Here is a 23,583-nt window from a genome sequence, read left to right on the forward strand (position 1 = left end):
CTATCTACAATACATTTTCCCTTTGCTGACTTGCTAATTGTCAGTAATTATTTCACTAGCTGTGTTTCCTGCTCTGTATAGAAGTGGAAATTTTTCAGCACATTCACACAGTACTTTCCTGTACTAAACCTTCAACAGTAAAATCCTCTGGTACAATTTCTGTTCTTTGTCTGTTCTTGTTCTTTACAGCTAGTTTTGTCTTCTTTTAAATGTAAAATCACATAAAAGGGGCAGATAAGCATAAGTCTTCGACTACTTTAGTAAGGACCATCCTGGATGCAGATTATCCAGTATTACCCACGTCATTCTGTGGAAGCAGGAGCATGTATATACATGCAAGGAGATATAAACATGTGAACTGACAGGGAAAATGCTTTATACTTAGAGGTGAGCGTATACTAAAATGTGCTGAGTTGGAGCTTTGAAACTGACTGCATACAGAGGACATCCCTCAGCTCAGGCTTGCTGCTCTCCAGTTTCATCTCTCGTGACGTTTATTTGTCATATTTAGGCTCTGGAAGCTGCTGGAGATGCTCCAACACCTGCCATGTGATTAAGATGCATGGATAATTACTGTTTTTCAAGATATACTGTTTACAAAATACCGTGTTGCTTAAGAAGGGTTAGCCGAGCTAAACTGGGTGGCTTTGCTTAATAAATCACAGACATTTTAGGCCAGAGTTTAGCAGCACAAGAGATCCCAGAATCAGATTTAAAATGCTGTATTCATACGTACTATCTGTTGGGGCCAGCTGGCTCGAACACTGGATGGGTTGTTGTCTGCTTCCCACAGCTGGCATAATGGCAGTACGAGCTCTGTGTCACACAATCTCTCTAATTTGACTGAGATGTCAGCATCTGCCCATACCCGAACCAAATCACATTTGTATTACAGGCTGAGCCAGCAGGGATGACTGTGGAAAGCCCTCTCCTTCTTTTTGTAGAAAACAGCCAGAACGCCTGGCAAAGCAAGCTAAGAAAAAAGACCGCTCTCCATCTACATGTTCAAGGTAGAAGGAGAATGAAGGAAAGGAAGAAGCAGGTTGGTCTACAGTTAGAGCTGACAGGTGAGAATATGGGAAAGACAGAACCAACTGTTCTCACCAAGCAACATCTGCACGCTGTCTCCTGCTAGGAGATGGGAGTGTACAGAAACAGTGTCCAAAGCAAAAGGTCAGGTCACACAGCATGTCAGGGAAGGGATACAGACAGAGTTAGTCATGCACTCACAGTTTACAGACAGCAACAAAAATACAGGCTTGGGTAGCAGAAAGGATGTCTTACAATGAGTTTCCCACAGTCTGAAATACGCAGGTCACCCCAAGTAGGAACAGTAGAGTCATTGATTACTACTCTCCAACACTACCTATTTTGTGTAGATTACAAGAAAAGAAACCAAAAAAAGTATCTTGGTCCTGTTACTTTTAGCTCTTACAAAATAAAGAAGCTTGTTAACTGAAGCGTAAATGATCAGAGTAAGGATGAGATAAATTTATAATACAAACAAAACATATTTACAAATCTCATGGCTTAGAAATCCAGTAAGTAGGTCCTTCTCACAACCAGATGTAAGCCCTGCCTGTATCTTTTGAAAAGCTAGGTATCTCCTCTTTCCAAAGAAATAAAGCTTATTTTTAGTTAAACAGAAATTTAAGACAGTTGGGATTCTTAAGCCAGACAAAATTTAGGTCTAAAAATACATACAGGTCCAAACAGGAAATCTTTCTTTTTCATGTTTTCAAGGGATGCATCTTTGAAAGATAAAAGACAAAGGAATATCCCCTATCAAGGAAAAAATAGCAGTAGTTGAAACTGTTCAGGAGGATGGAACGTATGAATACCTCCTATCGACCTGATTTAGTTGGCAGGTGATACTAATCCAGACCTGCTATTCCCCAGAGGTTGACACTGTATATGTAGCATATTGAGTAATAAAATTGTGCATGTGAAATACACAGCTGTTTACTGTACTGTGTATACATGTATGTGCTTGTGTGTATATATGTGTATATATATCAACAACCCACCATATATAAGTGCAGAGATAATAGGGTATCTTAAATAGAAAAAAGGTACGTGCAAAGGAAAAAAATACTTTGCATTTCTAGTAATAATTCCTATAACAAAGGAACAGAGCTTAAAAACATGTTGTACCTTAATACCCTAAGGTAAATGGTGAAATGCTTCATTTCACCTCTACACAAAATGAAGCACACAGCTACCGCTGCTCCCTTTCATATATTTCATCCAGCAGCTAATGGCTTTTGACATTTTTCCAATGAAGCATTGTAATGCATCTCCCTCCCTCTATTTCTGAAATAAGATTAACATTTACACTAGCTCTCTGCTTAGCTGGCAATCCCCACTGCACAGCCTGGGTTCGGGCCCACTTGACCAAAAGCAAACATTTTGCAATCACCCTCAGATCTGAGGCTGCATTTCCCCAGATGGAAAACTGGGAGCTAATTTAGAAAACTGCCAAGTGAAGGAGCATTCGGGATGCACTACCCTTTGAACATCAGCTGGAGACGGGGACCGCGTGGCAGCTGAGTCAGGCTGGCGGGGGAGCTGGCAGAAGGTGCTCTCACGGAGCAGGGGAAGTGGCTGCAGACCCACAAAGCTGTGCTGGGGTAGGAGCAGAGGCAGCTGGCCTCCGGCACCTCGCACGTCCCTGGAGGAAAAAGGGGAAGGTGATGAATGAGCACGCACTGGGCTGCAGGGGCCTGAGAAGCAGCTAGAGGGACCAAGGCACCCCAGAGGCAAATATTAGCAAGAGCTTGGGAACCAGTAAAGACTCTGACAGACTGCTTGTCCTTACTGAACCAAATACCTCCAAGCACAGCCATTTACCACTAGAAATATTCTGCACTGTCACTTCCATGCTGAGAGATCCCCACATACTTTACAAGCACTATCTATAGAGAGATAAAGAGCCATCACCAAAGAAAGCTATCTTTTCGATGAAAAGCAGTAACAAATGGACAAAAAGCATGCTGTTCTTCAGACGAATTAGGGAAAATGTTGATAAAGGCCACCCCGCAAAAAGGTCTGTAAAAATATTTTAAGAACTTCAGTCTCTGTCAGCAGCCTACACTAAACAGACAGGATCTCAGTATTTGAAAGCTTGTCTGAAATTACCCCAGAGGAACACAGTTCGTACCTCTTCCTCAGAAGGACTGACATACATATTACAAACAGCAGAGTGACCCTTTTGGTCACCCTTTTGGTCAGTTTGGGTTAAGAGGGAGGAAAAGAAGAAACAATGCCCCTTCCCAAACAGTGTTTTGCTGATAAATATGATCTATCTTTCCATGTTCTTCAAGAATAGTAACTACAGAACTTAAAATATCTGGGCTACATTCAAAGAAACAAATACCTAACATGAGAGAGGAGCACAACATCAGACAGGTTCCTGAACTTACTACAGTATTACAGTCTCTTATCCATCATTAGTTTGGTTTAGCACTGCATATTACAACATGTGCTTTCTATAAACTTTGTGCAATTATAGCATAAAACTAGAAGCTAAACTTCATGTCTTCATCCCTTATGAATAAGAAATGCTGTACTGCTGAAATCACAGAAGGATTTATCGTCTTTAGTTGAACAAATTTGCTTTAGCTTGAAATTTAAAAGTGCTTTTGGTCAATATGTATGTCTGTACTACAATGACATCTGAATGTAGTCAGGAAAATACTCTTAAAATTGTTTTCTGGACAAAAAGATCTAGCTCCAGTTGATCTGTTTCGCGATTTGCATGGAAAATTGCAGGAAAGGGGCATTATAAAGCACAGAATATCAAAAAAAAATGAAACTATTTTGCCAGATAATCTAAGTGCATGCCATGGATAAGTTTTCTATTTCTGATGTTTATTCTCCTGCCACCCAATTTATCATTTGAAGGTGAACATAAAATGATGACAAATTTCTTATTTACAAAGATACCACAGTAGAAAATCACAAATAATGGCTATCGTTATAAAAGTCAATAGGAATGTTTCCACTTGCCTCAACAGCTATGGATCCAACTCTAATATGGATCAAAAATTCACTGTTAATTCATTTGCCAATTTCTGCCACCTTTTTATTTGAGTAAGACGTGAATACAACACTGCTTTGATAAGCACAGTTTGTGCAAAATTCAGCCTGAAGGAATTGCTCCTCTCATTTCAAACTACACATTGTCTTGTCGTATCTCAATTCACAGCATCTTTGGTGAAGGTACATTAACGTCACAAAGGGACAGCAAATATACCGCAATTTACAGCTAGCAGCCATCCTCCTGTAATTTCTTAGGGAGAAGAGTTCTGGAAAACAAGGATCTAATCCTTCATTGGTGCTGAAAACTCAGCCCTTGATCTAACAGCTGTGTATGTGCTTTAAGTACACGAGTGGTTCTATTTTAATATCACAAAAATTATTTTTCTTTAGCTGGGTGGGTGGTAAAATGGGAGGTAGAAAATGTGAACAATGAGTGGAGAGTAGAAAAGAGAGGAAAAACAAGACAAAAAGCATAAACCATAATAAAATGGGGAAAGATATTTGGCAAAGGTGCAACTTTTCTTGGTTCAAAAAGCAGAAAGAGACACACGAAACCCAAAGGACACCTGCATCCACTCCCCAAATCAAGGAGTTGCAACTTTCAGCAAAACACTCTTACCTTTGAACATCTGGCTTACTTTTGGAACCATTTCTGACATTATCATATGTGACATTACCTCTAGCACATCAGTAGCCTCCAATTTACTGCTGGGAGATACTCTGATCTTTTGCAGTACTGATATCAATAAAAAAAAGGGAACACAAGACTGCCAGTTGTCAAGATGATATTACATTTTTGTTGTGATGGAGGTTTTCAAAAGGCTGTGGATGAACTGTGGATCAAGCCCTTCCTCACTGTCCTGCCTTCCTTGCACTTGACAGTATCCCACAGAGAGTTTGAATTCTGTCACCTGAGGGACTTCTCCCTCCTTCCCTGTAATAGGGGAGCCTCCAGCTAATAGTGGAACTGCTGACTACTGTTCTCCCACGGTATCCCTGAGGTGTTTGGGATCCGTGCTCCAGCACAACCTACCTCCTATCCGGTTCTCTCCAGTAACCTACAAATCTACCAAAAACCCACAGACCACAAAACGTGAATGGAATGAAGAAAGCAAAGAGCTGAGGTGGGGCTGAGCAAAAACAGTTTGGTAAAGTTCCGGCGCTTCCAGATTTCTTCTCACCACTGTGGCAGATGGGACACATCTGTCTTTTTGTACAGCTACAGCTATACTTTAGGTATGCATTGCACATATTTCTCCACAATTAATGACATTTGTCTTTGCATGCACAAGTGAAGATGGGAGAAAGGAATCCAAACAACGACTGCCTCTGTGCATACTGAAATCAGAAAAAATGCAATGTTTGGTGAGGTACAACATGAAAGAGCTTTTTGTTGTTGTTGTTGGTTTTGTTTGTTCTTAAGATAATATTCAGTCCAAAGTTCTTGCAATCAGTGGAAGCCTTCCCTTCCCAATGATTACAGTACAATTTGGAAAATGTGGACAAGGGTAAAACAGTGAATCCATGAAAATTTATTGAAGATACTAAAATAAGGGATGTTGCATGCCCAAGGCAGTATAAAGACATGATATAAAGGGACATAGGGAGATCTGAAATGTGAACAAGAATGACACTTGTGCATGGTAACAATGTTCATTAAATAATGGGGAGAAATAATTTGCAGTACTTGAAAAATGGACTTAAAGTAATGTTGAAAGATGTAACAGCAGACAGCAAATTAAACAGGAGTTTGTGATCTGATACAGCAGCAAAAAAAGGAAAAGCCCACACAACTCAGGTGTTGGCACAGAAGTACTATTGATAAAGAATCTCTTGAGAGTCTGAAGCAATTTTATCTGAAAAAATGGCATTCAATTATAAGCTTATCACAAAGTAGAAGATCTTCAGTGAAGAAAAAATGTCTTTAGGGCTGGAGAGATCAGAGGATAAGAAAAGATTAGGAAAGCTGAATGCATAGACAGTCATTACAGGAGTTGTGAAGGACAGCATGAGAATATTCAAATATTATGAACATTGCATTGAAGTGTTATAAACAACAAGGAGTGAGAAGAATGATGTAGTTTGATTTAGAAAACTAAGCAAAACACATGCTGAACCTTCAAAATGCACATAGCCACATGGCTAGCTTGACAACCCACAGAGAACACATCTTTTTGGGCTAAGCTGCATCCTGCCAAGAGTTACATTTGTGCTGTCCACTGTTAATGCTATGATTGAGTCTACCCAGTCAACATCTTAACTTGCTCCGTGGATTACTTTTTTATTTTTGAGGAATTGAGGCCATAAGCTGGCTTTTTGTGCACCAGTATCCCCCCACGGTCTGATTTCCTCAAAATGCTTTAGTAGATGATCATTACTGTCCTCATTATCAGCTTGGTCTATACAGCAATATGGGCCCCACAGCACAGGAGTAGTTTTATCCAAGGGCGTAAGGGTGCTGCAAATCACAGAGGAGGCATGAGGCTGCCGTACTCCTTGCCTGCATTGTTTTCCTCTCCAGATATTCAAGAAGACAACTGAAGCAGAAAACTCTTCTGCAAGCTTACCTGGAAAATTTCGTAATACCACAGTTGTTATTTCCTGGAGAAATGCTAAAAGAAAATGGGAATCTTTTGGCACACAGTAAAAGCCTCTCTACCACATATTTAATATACAGAAAGGAAAAGAACTGGCAACCTACAGGTTTCTTTAACATTACTACTGTGGATTTATGACCATGCCATAAAGCACAATACCACTGCACTAATCCCTTTATAGAAAGAGCCTGTTGGTACATTGCTACTAATAAGGTTAGCAGTACATAAATGACAGACACAAACCTTGGAAGCACTGAAAGGGAGAATGGGTCCAAAGCTGTATCTGTAGCCTAATATTCAAAGATCTGAAGAGGTGAAACTGAGGCAAAAGCTAACTGTAAGTGCCACAGTCGGTAGGTCTGGAAATGGTGTATCCTGGTTTTGTGTAGCACAAGTGGTCCACTAGATACAGAACTGAGAAATACAAAAAAGTGACTCAGCCTGAAATGACAAGTCACTCCCACCAGATCCCAGAGCAGCCAGGTGGGAACAAAGAACAGATACTGCTGCAGTAATGTACCTGCCAAGGCCTCTGATAGCTAAGACCTCCTCTGCTCAGCATTTGTGTAGCTTTTCTACTGTCCTTTTTGTGTGGCAGGTTTGCTCCTCTAATACTTTTTTTTCCTGAAACAAATAGTGCTGTGCTTGGTGAAAGCTGTGTGGCCGCCGGGCACCTCTGTTGACGTTTCACAGAGAGAGCAGAACTGCAGGTGTTGTACAACACGTAACTTGCTGATGTGACCACAGCAAGGCACGGCTGCTATCCCCAGCCCAGAGAGAGACCAACCACAAGATGACCCACCGAGGAGAAGTCCTAAAGAAGAGAATGTTATGATTTGGGGTCATTGAAGGATTAGAAAGATGGTTAACCCCAAAACATAAAATTCAAACATCAACAAAAATCACTGTCCTCTAAGTGGGCACATTGTGAAGGGCTTTGTTTTACCAATATTTCTAAGGCAGAGAGGTGGAGCAAGCAGACCAAATGCACAGAAAACCAAAGTCAGAGATTAGAGCTGTAATGCAGGGACCCACAAGTCCCAGCACATTGCCGTTTCTAACATTTTCCATCTCTGCTGGCCGCATGTGACATTCTGCTTGTACGTGCTGCTCGTCTGGTGAAATAGCTGTACAAACAAGCCCTGATCCAAGCCGGACTGCAGGAAGAATACGGGGCTCTTTCCATTTGCTTCAGTAATGAGGTTTGTTGGATTATGCTGAAAATTGCCTTTTGGGGAGAGAAATAACATCACTGCCTAAAGCAGAGGACCAAAACGTGCTGTTTTAAAGCTAAACTTCAGTCACTAATTAGGTCAAGGCATTCTTACTTCTATAAATTTGAGAACCACTCCTCTGTCAAAAAAAAAACAAAGAAAGGCAGGAAACTGGACCCTACAAGATTTGCGTACAAAGAAACATTTAATAAACAGCCTTTAATAATGTTTTGCTTTCCCACAAGGAAATGTCAAAAGGAAAAGAGTTTATTGCATACTGGTAAGAAGAGTGCAACATCAGCACTGATAAATTCCTGCCATCAGTGTGCACAGACACTGGAGCAAATGATTCTTTCCAAGTCTGGTTTAAACATTTCTCATTAGCTACTCTACATCAGATATGGAGATGATGACAGAAGTGAAATCTAGTAGCAGCTAAAATGCTACTGCAGTAATTATAAGATAGCTCTTTATCTAGAGGAGCTGCCAGCAGTCCATATTAATTTATCTAAGAGGCTTCATACTGGAGCAAATAGTAATAGCAAACGAGATAACAGAAGAAGAGAAAACTGAGATAAATAACTGCAAATATTCCATCTGTCTCACAGTAGCTACTAAACGATGGTGGTTTTTTTTTTTTTGTTTTGTTTTGTTTTTGTTTTTTAAAAAAAGACTATAAATACACTATCTTTACTATTCAAACCTTTGTTTTCATTTCACCTTTTCTTCAGTGTGTGTTTTCTTTACCTGTAGCTTTTTTGCAAAGAAAGCTCATAAAAATCCAGAGATTTTTAAATAGAAACAAAGCTGTGTTATCATGTTCAAATTCCTCAAATAACTCTTTTTTTGAGTGTTTACATGAATTTTTGATTATTCTGAAAGACTGTCGATATTCAAAGTGTTATAATTCTCTTGAGGGACAGCACATGCACACCTCAGGTGAGTTGTCACAGAATTTAGATTTTTTTTGCATAGCTTGGAGCTGATATAGTATGTAGTATAATGATATACTATATACTATAAGGGGAAGTTAAATCATCTCCAGAGTTCTAGTTTGGCAGGCATGAAATGTAACTCCTACTCCTGAAGGCACGATGTCTTAAACACCCAGAAAGGCTTGTCCTTCAAATTCTCATATTTTTTTGTCATTTTACCATGGCTGTTCTTAAAATGCATTGAAGTAACAGCACCTATATTTTAAAAGAGTCAACATTTATTAAACTCTTTTCAACCAGTTTTTCTATGGCAATTCAACAAATTCAGGTAGGTGTGTATGAATGTTTTCACACAGCTACAGTGTAGATACAATCAATAATATTTTTGGCATGAGATACACAGACACAATTTTTTAGACTGTTTTATGTGAGACTGACTGGTTACCTAGTCCATTTCCTAAGACCATGAACAAACACTAAGAATCAGCTCTAAATCCAGCTTTTACCTGCTCCTGCAAAGCTTGTTTCCCTTTTGGACATCCTTATGAATCTGCACATGGATTGAAGGGGAGAATAAAAGATACCTTCATTTTCGATAAAAGCAACTGCGCCACAAGCAGCCAGAATTTCCCTAAATGGAGGACTCCCTTACTTCTTCTTCAGACAGCCTTAAGCTTTGAATAACATCCCAAAATGCGCTATGGTTTCTGTATCAAAACATCTGATCTATACCATTTGTGCTCTTTTTCTTCTGGAAGCCTTCTATAACAGCTGTATTTCCTCAGACTTGGAACATCTTTGTTCTGAAGCCTGCAGTTTATTAGGTATCATTAAAATTTTAGTGATGGTAGTGGCAAGAGCAGATTTATTTTTATGCATTTCAAAGTCAACACTCATATAAGATTATTTGGAGATATTTCCTAGAATACTACAACAGCAGTGACTAAACTCCTCTGAGGTGGGAACTGCCTTCTGTTCTGCTTCGTATAGCCCCTTCCACAGATGCTCAGAAGCTCTCACAAGACAAATAATAAATAATAACTCTCATGCTCCTGCATTGAGTTTTATAGAAAAACCAACGCCACACTCCTGATACCGCAAGGACACAAATGATTTCTCCGTGTTTTCATGGTTTGTGTGCTTTCACCACAATAATAAAGCATTGCTACATTCAAACCTTTCTGGTCAAATCTCACAAACCCAAAATAATCACAAAAAGGATTGGACTGTAACAGAGAGCTGGCTTTGAGACAAACACTGGCATGACCAGAAGCACTGCAATAGTTAACAGTGTTGCCGCGCAAGTGGTAATAATAGGCTCCAACATTAATCCCCTATTGAGTAGACTGGGAAAAGCTCATACTTTCTTTGGTTCTCTTGTTCCAGTCTGGCTGGCTGCTAATTCAAAACATAGTCATATATCAGTTTACATCGTGAAGGTCAGATCCACAAGGCCAGAAACGTTTCCTCCCTAATCAGGAGTGCAGACTAGGGAAATCTGTGCAAGCGCACACACAAATCCAACCCATTAGGATGTCTGGATCTCCCATTCCTGTGGATTTATCACAAATGTTGAACAGAGTGTTTTATTTCAGGACAGAAGTGTGCTTTTGGAATGACCCTTTCCAACTGTCCCTACTTCGGTTCACACTGTGCGGTGATCTTCAGGCACAAAATCTCAATTCTCTCCTGGTGGATCTGAACTGAAAGGTGCCCTACAGCTATCCAAGGGCGCTCTGTCAGCCAGACTGGAACTGCTTGAAAGCCAAGCCCTCCAAAATGAGTTCAGCAGCTGTTTGCTTCTGAAAACCTGTTCCTCAAGGTTTGCTCCATGTCATTAATGTAGATACAGCCATTGCACCAGTCACCTTCTTAGTCTCCAAATTTTTTTCCACGTTAAAACCAGTACAAAAAAAAGAAAAGCATGTGAACTTCACAGTCTCCCAGGTTGTTGCTTTACGGGAACCAAAAAAAATAATCTCACCTCACGTCAGGTTTTGGAAGGGAAGTGAGAAAGTACTGATGGGTGCTGCTGCCTGCTATTACCCTGGCTACTTAGATTAGGAACCTGAGAGGACAGAGACAAAACACTTCCAAAGACATCAAGGGCCAACTGTTTCTTGGAGACTGGACACACTAATCATTTTTCATTTGGCAGCAGTATGTGTCAGAATGAATCACTGATTATTTCCTTTAATACCAAACATTCAGCCAGCAGGGGCAAGGACGTATTTCACAATTTATACTTCTAATTTATTCTAATTCTAATTTATTGGGGTGTCTTGAGCAACACCCTGGTTGATAAGGTAAATTACAGAGGCATAGCAGTGAGGATTTTTCACTCCCAGCTAATCCCCTGTGTGTGCAGGTTACCTATCAAAGAAATACAGGATATATCCTTATAGCCCTTGATACAACGTCTGAGCTATGAAACCTGGCTGAATGAGTTCATCCAATACGCAACAGCTCTGTGGACATTCTGTTTACAGCAGACCACCAGAAGTGATGCTTTTGCCTGTTTTTACTGAAGCAAGGTAGTCCTTCATGAGTTGTCTGCACTGCTGCAGAATAGGCATAGAGTATTCCATAATGCCTAGAAATGGCAGCCTTCTCATCTGTTCAAATAAAACAGTCAAAGGCAATCCTAACTGTAAACACAAGTAATTATTAAGGCCAACAAACCAAACTGCTTTCAGTGCATCTGTTTTGAATCCAGTCTCTATTTTTTTCTTTTTTGTCTGTTTTGTTTTCCTAAAATATTTTAAATTCCAGAAGCCTACCTTTATTTTCAAAACAGGGTATTTTATGAGGTTACTCACAGGACAAAGTATTGAAGCCTGGCTTCCTGCACCCCACACTCTTTTCCACAGCCATCCTCATCCTCCCCTTCTCCAAGTCACATAAATAGACCGAACTCCTTTTCCAGTGCCTACCACTATGCCAAACAGGGCTCCTCTGCACTCTCTGACCTCCCATCCAGCTCATTCTTGTATCCCCTACCCTGCCAACACCTGTGTTCCCCACATCCTCAGCACACGATGCCGACCCTTCTGATCTTATCCACTAAAGCATCCGACCAACACTTTCACTCCCTACGATTGCTCCAAAAGCCCCTCACAACCTCTTATGCTTTACCTGGTTTTGTTTGGCTTGCTGACTAGGCAAGGCAAAACACTGAACTGAAACACCTGAGATTTGAACTGAAACACTGAACTGAAATATCTGAAAACACTGAACTGAAATATCTGCTAAGGGCTAGGCACACTTATCTAAACAGGTACCGGCAGCATTTCACCAATATTTCCCTTGTAGAATGCACAATTTACAAATTACAAATTTGTATAAATTTTCAAATGTACTGATATGAGTCCATCTTCTTTACCAAGCCACTGTTTTTCAGAAAACATTTAGAGCTTCACATTTTAAGACCTCTAATCCACTGAGGAATGTGACTGAAACTGATCCACCATGTTCAAAACTTACCAGAGGGAAAAGAGTTAATGCAGACTTCAGTCTAGGCAGTGGGACCATTTCCATAGGAACCAAACCAGATCAAAATGCTTGTTTTATATTGAAGTGAAACAATTAGGTAAATGTCCATTGAAAGCATTTCTTATTACTTTTCTGTGGGGCTGCCTTTACACAGATGGAGATGCCAAAAATATGCTAATGGCTGAATACAGCTTCCAATGTGCAAAAGAGAAAAAAAAAAAAAAAAGAAAAAGTCATCTGGGACTCCAGACTGCCTCAGTCTATAATTATTATTGTTCATATCAAAATATCCTCTGGCTATACAGGAAAGGCATTCTGTTTCACAGGGTTTTTTAATGATTCATATTCTTGACTTGTAAAACCTCTCATCTGTCACAGATTACTCAAGGACTTGTGAGAGGAAACCCTGAAAACATTATGCTTTCTTTATATAGAAGGCATTTTCCACAAAATCCAAATGGCTGAAAATAAAGTGTCTTGAAATTTCAATAAACTGTCGATAGAAAGGATTCTCATATCTCTGTTGAAGAGAAAGTCAGGGCCAGGACTGCAACTAGAAATTCAGGAGGAGAAGAAATCTTGTTGTATATAAACCCACTTAAAGTTTACAGTGGATCTGTATTAGCCTGTAATTACCATCATCTCTTATTACTCTAATGCTTACAACTAAAAAAAAGTAGCAAGAAGACCAAAGGGGAAGGGAGAAGAGGGACTTACCAATGAGATACATGCCAATCCAGTCCCCTGCATCCACTTCCTCCTTTATATCCCAGTATATCACTAGGTCCTGTGAGTGCCCGATGGAGTAGTAGGAGCTGCTGACCATCAGGGTCGATCGGCTGTCCGAAGTGACAAGGTCCGTGTCACTGGTAGACCTAGGAATAGTGACCGTCTCGTGGGAGTTGTTCCTGATGTCCATGTTATGGAACTGGTCAGGGTTATAGCTGTATCTGAGGGGCTCCTTGCACCGGCGCCGATTTTGTGAGTTCCTTGACGGAGACGCCATGGCTGCCAGGCCCAGGAACCTGTTTTGGTACAGATTCTGTGAAGAAAAAAAAAAGAAAGGATAGTATTTACAGTATGATTCATGTTTCAATGATGTCAAAGCTTATGAAAATTAGTGCATCGGAATGAGAAAGCAAGAAAAGAGCATCTGGCACTGCAAAAAAGAGATACAGAAAGGTTCAGCAGGCAACAGAGGCTGCTACTTCAACTTCTACTCCTCAATTCTTACCACGAAAAGAAGTGCAAAAGCAAGCCTTATACCACCGAGCCCAGCTGCAATCGGCAGTGTGTGAGAGAATCAATAGTAGCTAGCTTCCTCCAAGTTAATACGCGTATCCAGACACCAACACTGTGACTATCAATCAGATGGAGAGCAGTTCTCTTTCAGCATCAGGAGGTAGCCTTCCCATATTTGACTCATGGAGTCAATCTTCCTAGTAATCCTTGTTACATTTGCAGAGGAATCTTTTGCCACAGAGAACCCATCCCATTTGGTGGAGTGGTTAACAATGAGTAAGAGCTTCATGTCTGAAGAGTTCGAGCAATGAAAACGGAGTTGTCCCTGATACCAAAATAAAGACATTTTCACTGGACTGTAAATACAAACTGAGTGTTGCAGAGTCTCCACAGAGCTGACAGCTTCTCATACTATTGCCCTGCTTTGTTTTTTGCAGGAGAGTGAAAGATACTATGCACACCCTCTCTGGCAGAGATTTGGGAACGTACTGGACAATTAATGGGAGTGGAGGAGATTACTGCAGAGTAGTCATCGTGTCAGCAGTTGAAAAATTATTTAAATTCCAACCTACTCTCCTTCCTCGAGGCAAGCCGAGTGACTTGTACAAAATGCGTCATGGTGCACGAGTTCTTGTGAGTTGGCAGATGGAGAATGCTTAAGTTATGATGGGTTAATTTAGATGTGAAGACCTGCCTTGATACTGATCAAAATACTGGTTATTGCTTACTTCTGTGCTGTTTGTTTTCCCATTTTTCTTCCCTGCTTTCCCTTTTCTCTCCCTGCAGCTCTGCTATTTCAATCACTTGGCTTTTCATTATTCATTAGTTTTCCATTATCCATCTGTTGCCAACCATGCTGTCAAGTCCGTTAGACACAAACCCAGACAGCTTTCCAGTACGCTATGAAATGCTTTTCACATGACCAGAAGTCAAATCATCCTTTTGAACTCAAACAAATTAAGTGGAAGAAAAATCTTAGCTCTTTTGTCCAGCCAAGCAGACATTTAACCCTGGTGTCTATTAAGACTATGGTAGTACAGGAGAAAAATCAGCCCTGAAAAAGCAAAACGTATTGTTTATTAAATAATATCAATTTTTGCAGAATAATTAAGACACCTATTATTATGTCCTACAATTCCATTGCACAAAAGCTGTACGGAGAGAGCAAAAAATTCATCCGGCATGTTTTTACCCTTAGAACATGCTGTCACTTCGCAGAAAGTGCCCTACAACGCTTACAATCCAATGACCCAAATCCTCACTTACTGCATTAAACTGGGTTTATAGCAAAAATAGCTCCAGCGGGGATGCCACACCTTAGAGTGAATGCTGGCACGATGGAAGCGAACAATGCAAAAGGTTGCAATAGAAATAGAGGAACAGAAGGAAGCATGTCTGGGGGGGAATGAAGTGCAAGCACTGCTCACATCAGATAGCATTTGTTATGCACCTAATCCTACTTTTGCTTTTTCTTTTCTAACAGTTACTTTTATTCACTGTTTGAAACAAACAAAAAAAAAAGAGAGTCCACAGTATATAAAACAGTGCACCCTGCAAACAGAAAATGCATCATCTTCATAAACAAACAAACAAACAAACAAAAACCTTATTGTATGCTGTGTACATATTTAAAACTGGGAAGCACTTCTGTGCATGCACAACTACCAGGCTCTAGGCAGTAATTTAAACCAATAGAAATTCCTGCCACTTTGTCAAGAAGGTATATGCTGTCACAACAGCACCTGGGAAGACTATTATTGGTTTTGTAATGGTGAGATAGGAATATAAAGAATTTCAAGCCTACTCTTCTTGTATTGGTCTGCCTCATTAACATGGCTTCCTTTGCTCATAGTGCGCTACCCACAAGGTACATGTATTTCTGTTCGAAGGCAGACCTTTTATTTCTGGTGACAAAGTACTCCAGGGAACAGTGGTTCTACAGATACTTCCATTTTTGAATGGTAATGGTAGAGTGTATTAATTAATTGCATACTTTCAAATTAAAGCAGAATTAACAAACGTGACTTTTTCACCTTCAGCATGACTTTAACCCATTTTAATGAAAAATGGTATATTCATCAATATGTTTGAATTCTCTAAGTTCCCATTTGCTTGTATATCGATGTCAATGGCATGAACAGCAAAGCCTGAAAGTAATCCAGAAGGTTACATTCTCCAGAAATCTGTCTCCCTTATTTCCAGCATTGATTCAACACAAATCATCTAAAAAAAGGAAATCCCCAAACAGAAAAACAAAACAAAACAAAAACAAAACAAAAAACAACAAACAAAAAAACAAACAAAAAACCAAAACAAAACAAAAAAAAACAAAACAAAAAAACAAAAAACAAAACAAAACAAAACAAAACAAAAACAAACAAACAAAAAAAAAAAAACAACAAGCAAATAGGACAATATAGTGAGCCATAATTATCTGGATTCAATAACGTCATCAAAATATATATGCACAGATGTATGAATAAGTAGAAAAAAGGTTAGGAAAAATAGTTAGTCCACGTGTGATTAACAGTTTTGAATGTTTTTCATGTAATTCCAACAATATCTGCCTGTAAAATGTGCACGCAGCCCCTAAGCCCTGATTCCCGACCACAGTAAAATGGCTTACAAATTATAAAGAGGTCCTCTCTATTCCTTGTGGAAGCAATCTGATCCACCATATATACCTAGCACATCAAAAATGAACTTTTTTTTTTTTTTGGAGGGGGGGGATGGGTTGAGATCATATTTATTTCCTCTGTTCCTTAGAGGCATAGGTACACTAAGCACACTGTATACACTTAGCTGTAGCCTAATTTTTAATAAAGAGTGTACAATGTACATTATAGAGCAAGAATAACAGATGGCCAAATGTTGCCCCAACAGCACAACACAACAATATTTCAGATTTTGTCCTAAAAGGGCCTGTCTTGCCACATTTAGATACATCACACACCTATGATGTGTCCAACGTGAGCTCAAGTATGTCCTAAATCAAGGACGCCAATATTGCCTTGGTGACTGTCCTGCTGCTTGGCTATTCCCTCTGAATTCATCTGGTGCAGGGGGAACAATGTGACAGGAATGGACAGTATTTCAGTTATATCAGCAATCCAGTTACTTTTGTGTTCAAAACCCGAAGTAACAGATTGAAAAGTCTCTCTCTCTTGACATTCCTCATTTGAATGAACATAATGCATAGTAATGTGATAGGACATCCATAAGTAATTTTAGTTTACTGAACTAAGAAGAAATGTAGAGTTAAATTAATATCCAGTCAAGGACAACACGAAAAAAAATCATCACAGTTGGACAACAAATAGGTTTTCTACTGCTATCAGCTTTGTAAATTAGCATTTCCTCCAATTAATTTAGTAACTACATTTCTTTTTGATATCAGAAAGAGCCCTTTTGTAGCCAGACAGCTCAGCAACAAGTATTTAGCCATAAAATAACAATGTGCAGAGTAAAACTAGCTATATAAAAGTCCTACTCAAAATGACATTTCTGGAGAATTATCTGTGGGCAGACCTTGCCTCTTATTTACATCACTTAGCCCATCTGACAAAACAAATGTCAGATAAGAATGAATTTTAGCAGAAGGGTGCAGTCAAAAGGAAGCAGCAGACAAGATCTGATTGTAAAGAAAACAGATCTCAAAGATGCACATATAGAGAACCTATAATCAGTAAATACTGAGAAAAACAGTTCACAGATTTTATTTCCACATTCTCCCCCTTTCACACTCACACCTCTCTCGTTGCCTGGTTTTTGGCACCGGGCAGCAAAGTTGCTGCAACCCCTGCCTTTTCCTTCACTGCCCCAAAAACTAGTACCATCTCCCTCTCTGAGATTATCAGTCGTCTTCCTAGTGAATTTCTCCAAAGGATTCAGAGCTGCCATGCAGCAACTTCTGCTGGAGAGATGTAGTGCTTCACGTCTGGGGAGGTGATATTACTTGGTATTATTTTATGTCATGCCAGAAGGGTACATGATGCTTTAGCCATACAGAGACAGATCCCAGCTAAGCATCTGCAAGGATCCAGCTCTATTGTCTGCTCAGGAGATTCAGAACTGGCTTTTAGATACCCAAACTGACAACCAGTTACTTCCTACAGCTGCGTTGACAGAGAGGTATTTGTGCAGTCGGGATGGTGGTAGGAGAGACTTTTACTGTCCATACTGAAGATATTATACGATTGAAATACAACTCATCACTATTGTGATGTATTGGCAGAAGAGGAGGTTACAAGAAACAAGGAGACAATAGCCAGCATGACAGTGGGCTCAAATTGAGGGATATGTAGCTTTACAGACGTCTGCAGGCATCACTGCAACCAGAATTTCAAGGGCAAGTACTGAGAAAGATAGGGAGGTAGTTTTCTGTGATGGAAAGCCTGAGACAGAGCACATTTACTTGTCCAAAAATTTAACAGGACTGTAGCCAAGTCTAACATCATGGGAAAATCAGATGTGTAGTCAGACTCTTGTTTTTTTATTGGGAGATAAAGGTTCTCCTTATAAGCCCTACAAATGACAACTAAACGCTTATGATTTTGTAAAAGAGAAAGAGGAGTCAAGAGAGATAAAAAATTAGGCTAGCCTTGTGAAAGAGATAAATTATGACAGAAGTCTTCTGAGCAGCTTTAAGTAAGATAAGGTTACATGTATCAAGTAGGATATTGCACTAGCAGAAATATAAGGTAGTAACAGCTTCTAGGAAAGATTCAGTTGGGTGGTTGAGAGACAACATAAAAAGATTTTAAAGACCTAGTTGTGGCCTGCATGTGAACACTCAGGGCAAAATCTCAAGACTGAGCCAGAAAGACAAGCAATAACGTAGCACTACCTACAGGGGGGGGGAAGCGATGGGACTCTGCCAAAGCTTCGAGGCAGACCAACTTCAAGGTGAGCCTACCAAAAGGGCTTTCAGTACATAAAACTTTTATTAGAGCACAAATTAAACCCCAGTAACTTCTTCAAGAGAGAAAACTCAGCTCTGTTGGGTCAAAGAGTAAAAAGGCTGGGTGAAAGCAAGAAAATGAAAACAAATATTTCCCTGTGATGCTCTCCTGCTTTTCACAGCCCCAGAGACGTGCTGTAGGGTCTGCTTCTTCCCAGCAGCATTCCCATCTCCACTGCTGCTGCTGCTGCCCTCAATCTCTTCCCCCGTCTGTTGCCCCACCACCCATAGCCCTGGAGGTCCCTTGTGCTCAGCAGCTTCCAGGGGAGGCACACTCTCCCTCTGACAAACTCTGAGCAAGAGAAAAGTAAAAGAAATGCACAGATTTCCTCCTGTTTGCCTAGGGATGGTTCTCTTAACAGGGCATGTGATATCCACCCTGGAAATTACCCACAAAGAGAACATTTGCATTTTCCTTCACTGAGGACGCACTACAATCAACTACATGAAGTGCAAGGCAATGCAAGGTTAAGTAGAAATATAGATTTAAATAAGCTGTAATCAAGGTTACAGTTTCAGCTTCCATTATAACTGCCCCCAACTACTCCCACCTATCACGGCTATTTATTTCTTTCTCAACACATGAGCAAAAATCCCTTTGGACATTTGAATTTTGGAAGAATTGTTAGTGTAACTGTTAGCACAAATATATATACATATATATATTTGTAAAGCATGGCTTACAGTGCAGCAAAATCCAGTAAACAAGATCTTACAGTGCAAGCAGCTGTACAAAATCCTCTGCAAATGGTTCAGCCATCCACCATGAAAATCATCAGCTTTGGGATTGCTACAGAGCCAAAGAATTTGGACAGCAAGATAACTTTACAGGATCTGACCCTATACTTGTGAGGCACAAGAGTGGTTTCTCAGAGCTCCAAATGAATCATTTAATAGCATGACAGAGTCACAGGATCCCAGAGTCTAATGAAAACCTTTTTTCCTGAAAGGTTTTAAAGAGTGTCCAGATGACACTGCTGCCCCTGGGAAGGCTGAAATGAAGGAGGTTGCAAATGTTTCAAAGGGATGCACGCCACACTAACACCAAAAAATGTTCAGTGCATTTGTCTTAATATTGCACATCTTTGGTACACTGTATATATATTTATTTATGCCTATAATAAACACTAATCGGAAATCAAAGCCATTACACATCTGCAGTGGGTCAAAAGGACATTAATAGGGAGTTCATTTTTCCATTTCCTGACCTTTGCGCATTTCCAGTCGAGCTTTACTGCTATGTTAATGCATCCTCTTGCATTTAACTTTGCTTCAGTGATGTGCAAATCATTGCAAAAATTTGAATCAAAATGAAAGAGTTGGCCTCGAGGTCAGACTGGCAAGGTTTGGTGCTGGTGTGTGGGATTGATTCCCGATGCAGGCATATTAGTGATAAGGCAGCAAAAGCTAGCAGCAGTAACCAGACACACTTTTAGCATCTACAAAGTGCATCCAACAGCAACTGCCCCTGGCAATTAAGAGCAGTCCGTATTTTCTGAGAGCACATGAACAATCTTGTGGGCACGAGCAGATAGGAGCTAGACTATTGGGCATAATGATTGAAGGCAAATTCTTGGAGTTCAGATAAAGTAAGAAAAACAGTTAATGATGCTTTTTCTCTACTCCTTCTGGATAAGTAAGAAAAAAGTGCTGACTAGTGAACCCAAGAGATTATGCTGAAAGGCATGCACATCACATTTCCAATTAAATGACTCCAAGAATTAAGACCTGCACTCCTGAAAGTGTGTAAACAAAACAAGCCTCTGTGGAAAACTGACATTTCACTGGGTTTGGATGGGATCACTCCAAGCTTGAACGTTGTAGACTACTTATGTCTCACCCTAGGCGCAATTAACAGTGTTGCATTCAACAAGTTGGTATTGACACAGTGACAATCCAGCCACAGTTCACTACAGAAGGCACTTGGACGTTTCTGCAACAGAATGCAGCTAAGAACAAAACTGAATTCTTAACTTCTCTGAAATCAGTAGCATGAAAAAAATACTTTCTCAGCAATTTGACGCAGTGAAGAATGAGAAACAGTCATCAGGCTTACCCGTTATAGAAAAAAAGGTCTGAAAACATTGCCAATATTTAAAAAATATATATATCCTTGTACAGGACAACAGGTAAACATGCAATATGGCCTGAATATAAAAACACAAAAAGATAAGTCTAAGGAAATAATAAAAGGGTCAGTATAGTAACATTTGAAGCCATGATAATACTGCATAGCTTCACTCTGTTCTTTTCACACTGCAAAATGAAAGAAAGTACCTGACGATCTGCTCATATGCCACTATCAAATACTCTGAAGTCCAAAATGCTAACCTTTGCTGGGACTTTATGACACACGGAACAGGAAATCTGTATTTTGGCTTGGTTTTAAACATCAGGAGCAGGCACAGAAGTGGTGCTACACTGCTGCAGTACTAGACAGGCAGCACAGCGACTGCCTCTCACCAGGTGCAAGATGAAGCATTTGGCTGGTAGGAGAACGAGCCCTCTCCTAACATCCATTCTCATGTCCATCAACGCCAGCTTCACAGATACAGTCCTGGTGACTGCGATGCCAAAGACTAAACATCTCCACTTCTCAACTTTTCAAAGCCAAGGACAATATTTACAAGCAACAATCACTTTAAGAAAAGCAACAACAAACAGATCAAAGTTTCTTTGATCTGGTGTTTAAAGAAACATTCTCAGCAGAGAGATGTCCAAAAGAGCCCACATGCCCCCCATGTCAGCGAATTTATTTCAAGTCTCCTCACTCTGTTCATCATGTCCAGCTGGACTTTGCTGGTCTCCCAGGAGATCTACTTACTCCAAAGGGGTCTCAGGAGGAGGTAAGAACAGGAGGTGGCTCTCCTCTGCAGGCTGAACACATTGCTGCTCTTCTGTACAGTGAGCAACTGCTGTTTGTACTGAGAAGCCCTGACCAGATGGATGCCCTGCTTCAGGTTCTGCACAGCACAATAACGACCACTTACCTGATGCATTTTTGTAACCAGCGGCTTCAGTTCTTCCAGTCCTTCCCCCATGCAAAACACCAGTATCTTTAATAGCACTCACAGTGTCCTGGACTCACCCAAGTTCAGCTAAGTACCTAAGTCATCTCATTTCAGACTGTAGGTTTCCAAGACTTCCCGTGTAGGCAGAGGGAGGAGACAGGCTTCTCCAGAAAAAGACTGAGATCCAGGTAAGGCTTTCGCCAAGATTATTCAGCTCCGCCTCTCTTCACCTGTACAAGGAGACTGCAACTGTTGGGATCCTGGGTTAGGGATATTAAGTCAGATGGGATGGAGTAAGACATGTATATAAGCTTCTCAGGATGCAAGATTTTATAGGAAAAACATAACTGGGCAAAGTACACCCAAGGGTGGCAGAAAATGTATATTATAAGTACATTTAAGCATGTGAAACAGAAAACACATCATAAGGCATATTAAAAGAACGTACTAAATTCTACTACCTGATTTTTTAAGATTAGTCTCATTTTCCAGGCAACAATATAAAATTGTTGCAAACAAGATGGTGCTTCTGGAGAAAAATAACCAAGTAAAAGAAATTACACAGCATACTGTACACACTGCACGTACAGGTCTCTTCAAACGTGTAATACCAGTAAATGCAGGAGAGGTTTACAGGAAAAGCTGTGAAGAAGTCTTGCAAAATTTAGGAGATTATGAAGGCAACGATGCAGAGTAAATACGAGCTGCAGAAGGATATCCAGTAATGTACAACGTTTCCCAGAACTGTCAGCTACAATCATTTCTCTGCTCAGAAGTAGCCCCACGTTTCTCAACTCCCCAGAGAGTCCAAAGACTCTTCTGAAAACTTTTTGCTGAAAAAAAAACGATGTCTGAGTTCTAAAAACCTCAACATTATCTAATGTTGGAGCTATACTATACCTGCCATGATGACAACTGCTTACTAAAAAACAAAGTTCACGTGATTTCTGTACTGTATACCGCCACCAGATAGAAGAAACAAACAAACAAAAAAATAGTCAAATGTATTACATGGATCTTAGGCACGAGTTATTATTTGTAAAATTCACACACACACAAAAGGCAACAGAAAGCAATCCAGCATAGATATCAAAAGCTTTTCATGTTGATGAGCCCCCCTTCAGACACAAGTACATGTACAAATCTCTGCAAACCACAGGTTCGTGGGAACATATCGGAGGAGTATTTATCTTGCAGAGTTCGCACCTACCTGTGCACTACTGCCTCCAACAATGCTTCTCTCCCTGCCCAGACACTCTGCACAGCACACACAGATCCATACACATGTCACAAGGTGCTCATCGCTGCTATTAGTTGCACAATTTCTACAGGCATCACAAACACCATTCCCTGCAAGAAGAGCGTAAGGCTTCCCTGCTGCCTCCCTTGACTGCAGACTGTCAATGAGGTCCTGCTCCTCTGTACCACGTCCCTCACATCTCATGGTCCCAGGTGACAGTTTGTCTTTCTTCTTCCCATCCCTTTTTATTCTCAGGGCATCTCTTTATCACTCGTTAATATTACCATTCTCCCCTCTCTCCTAGATAGGAAAGGGTAGGGAATGAGGCATTAAATGCTGTATCAGCCATAAGGCAGGCACTGGTTTCCACATGGGGACAATAAACACACAAAACCCAGGAGGGATGGAAAGTAACTCTTCTCATCCACGGTTCCTTCCAGCTGACATCCCACTCCACACCAAAGACAGCATTTTAAATCTCATTTCATTCATTGCCTCTAACGTGCTTTTTACCCTGTCTTCATTTCTTATTAAGAGAAAAGTGATTTGAAGTGCCAGTACCTTACCTCCCTCGGGCAGAGAGGCAGGGCAGAGGCAGGTAGCTCTGAGCAGGCGGCTGCGTATTAATGCCTACATCAACCACTCCTTTCATCTCCAAACAACAACAAACCATTGCAGTGAGCCAGCCCCTCAGCTAGACACCAGCTTGTTGTGCATGCCCTTGGCTCCATCTCCTACCTTTCGACGAGGGCTGCAATATTCCTTGACATTTTGAAATTAATTGGCTACAGAGCTCCCATATTATCACGATACCTCCGGACAAATACAGAAATGCCATCGCTTGAGTGTGC

The 23,583-nt window shown here is 40.4% G+C and overlaps 1 protein-coding gene across 1 annotated transcript in view; it reads right to left on the reverse strand.

Moving 5' to 3' along the window:
* The window catches only part of HECW1 (HECT, C2 and WW domain containing E3 ubiquitin protein ligase 1), a gene marked incomplete at both ends in the record, with an annotated part of 187,478 nt that extends 165,956 nt beyond the window's left edge, over window positions 1–21,522 (reverse strand). Inside the window, 2 exons of the mRNA XM_084281623.1 lie at window positions 12,997–13,321; window positions 21,472–21,522. Of these exons, the coding sequence (XP_084137749.1) occupies window positions 12,997–13,321; window positions 21,472–21,522 (376 nt within the window). The remainder of the gene's footprint in view (window positions 1–12,996; window positions 13,322–21,471) is intronic.
* Between the last annotated feature and the right edge of the window lie 2,061 nt (window positions 21,523–23,583).

Source organism: Netta rufina, assembly GCF_964035555.1.
Source record: "Netta rufina genome assembly, chromosome: 2".
NCBI lineage: Eukaryota > Metazoa > Chordata > Aves > Anseriformes > Anatidae > Netta > Netta rufina.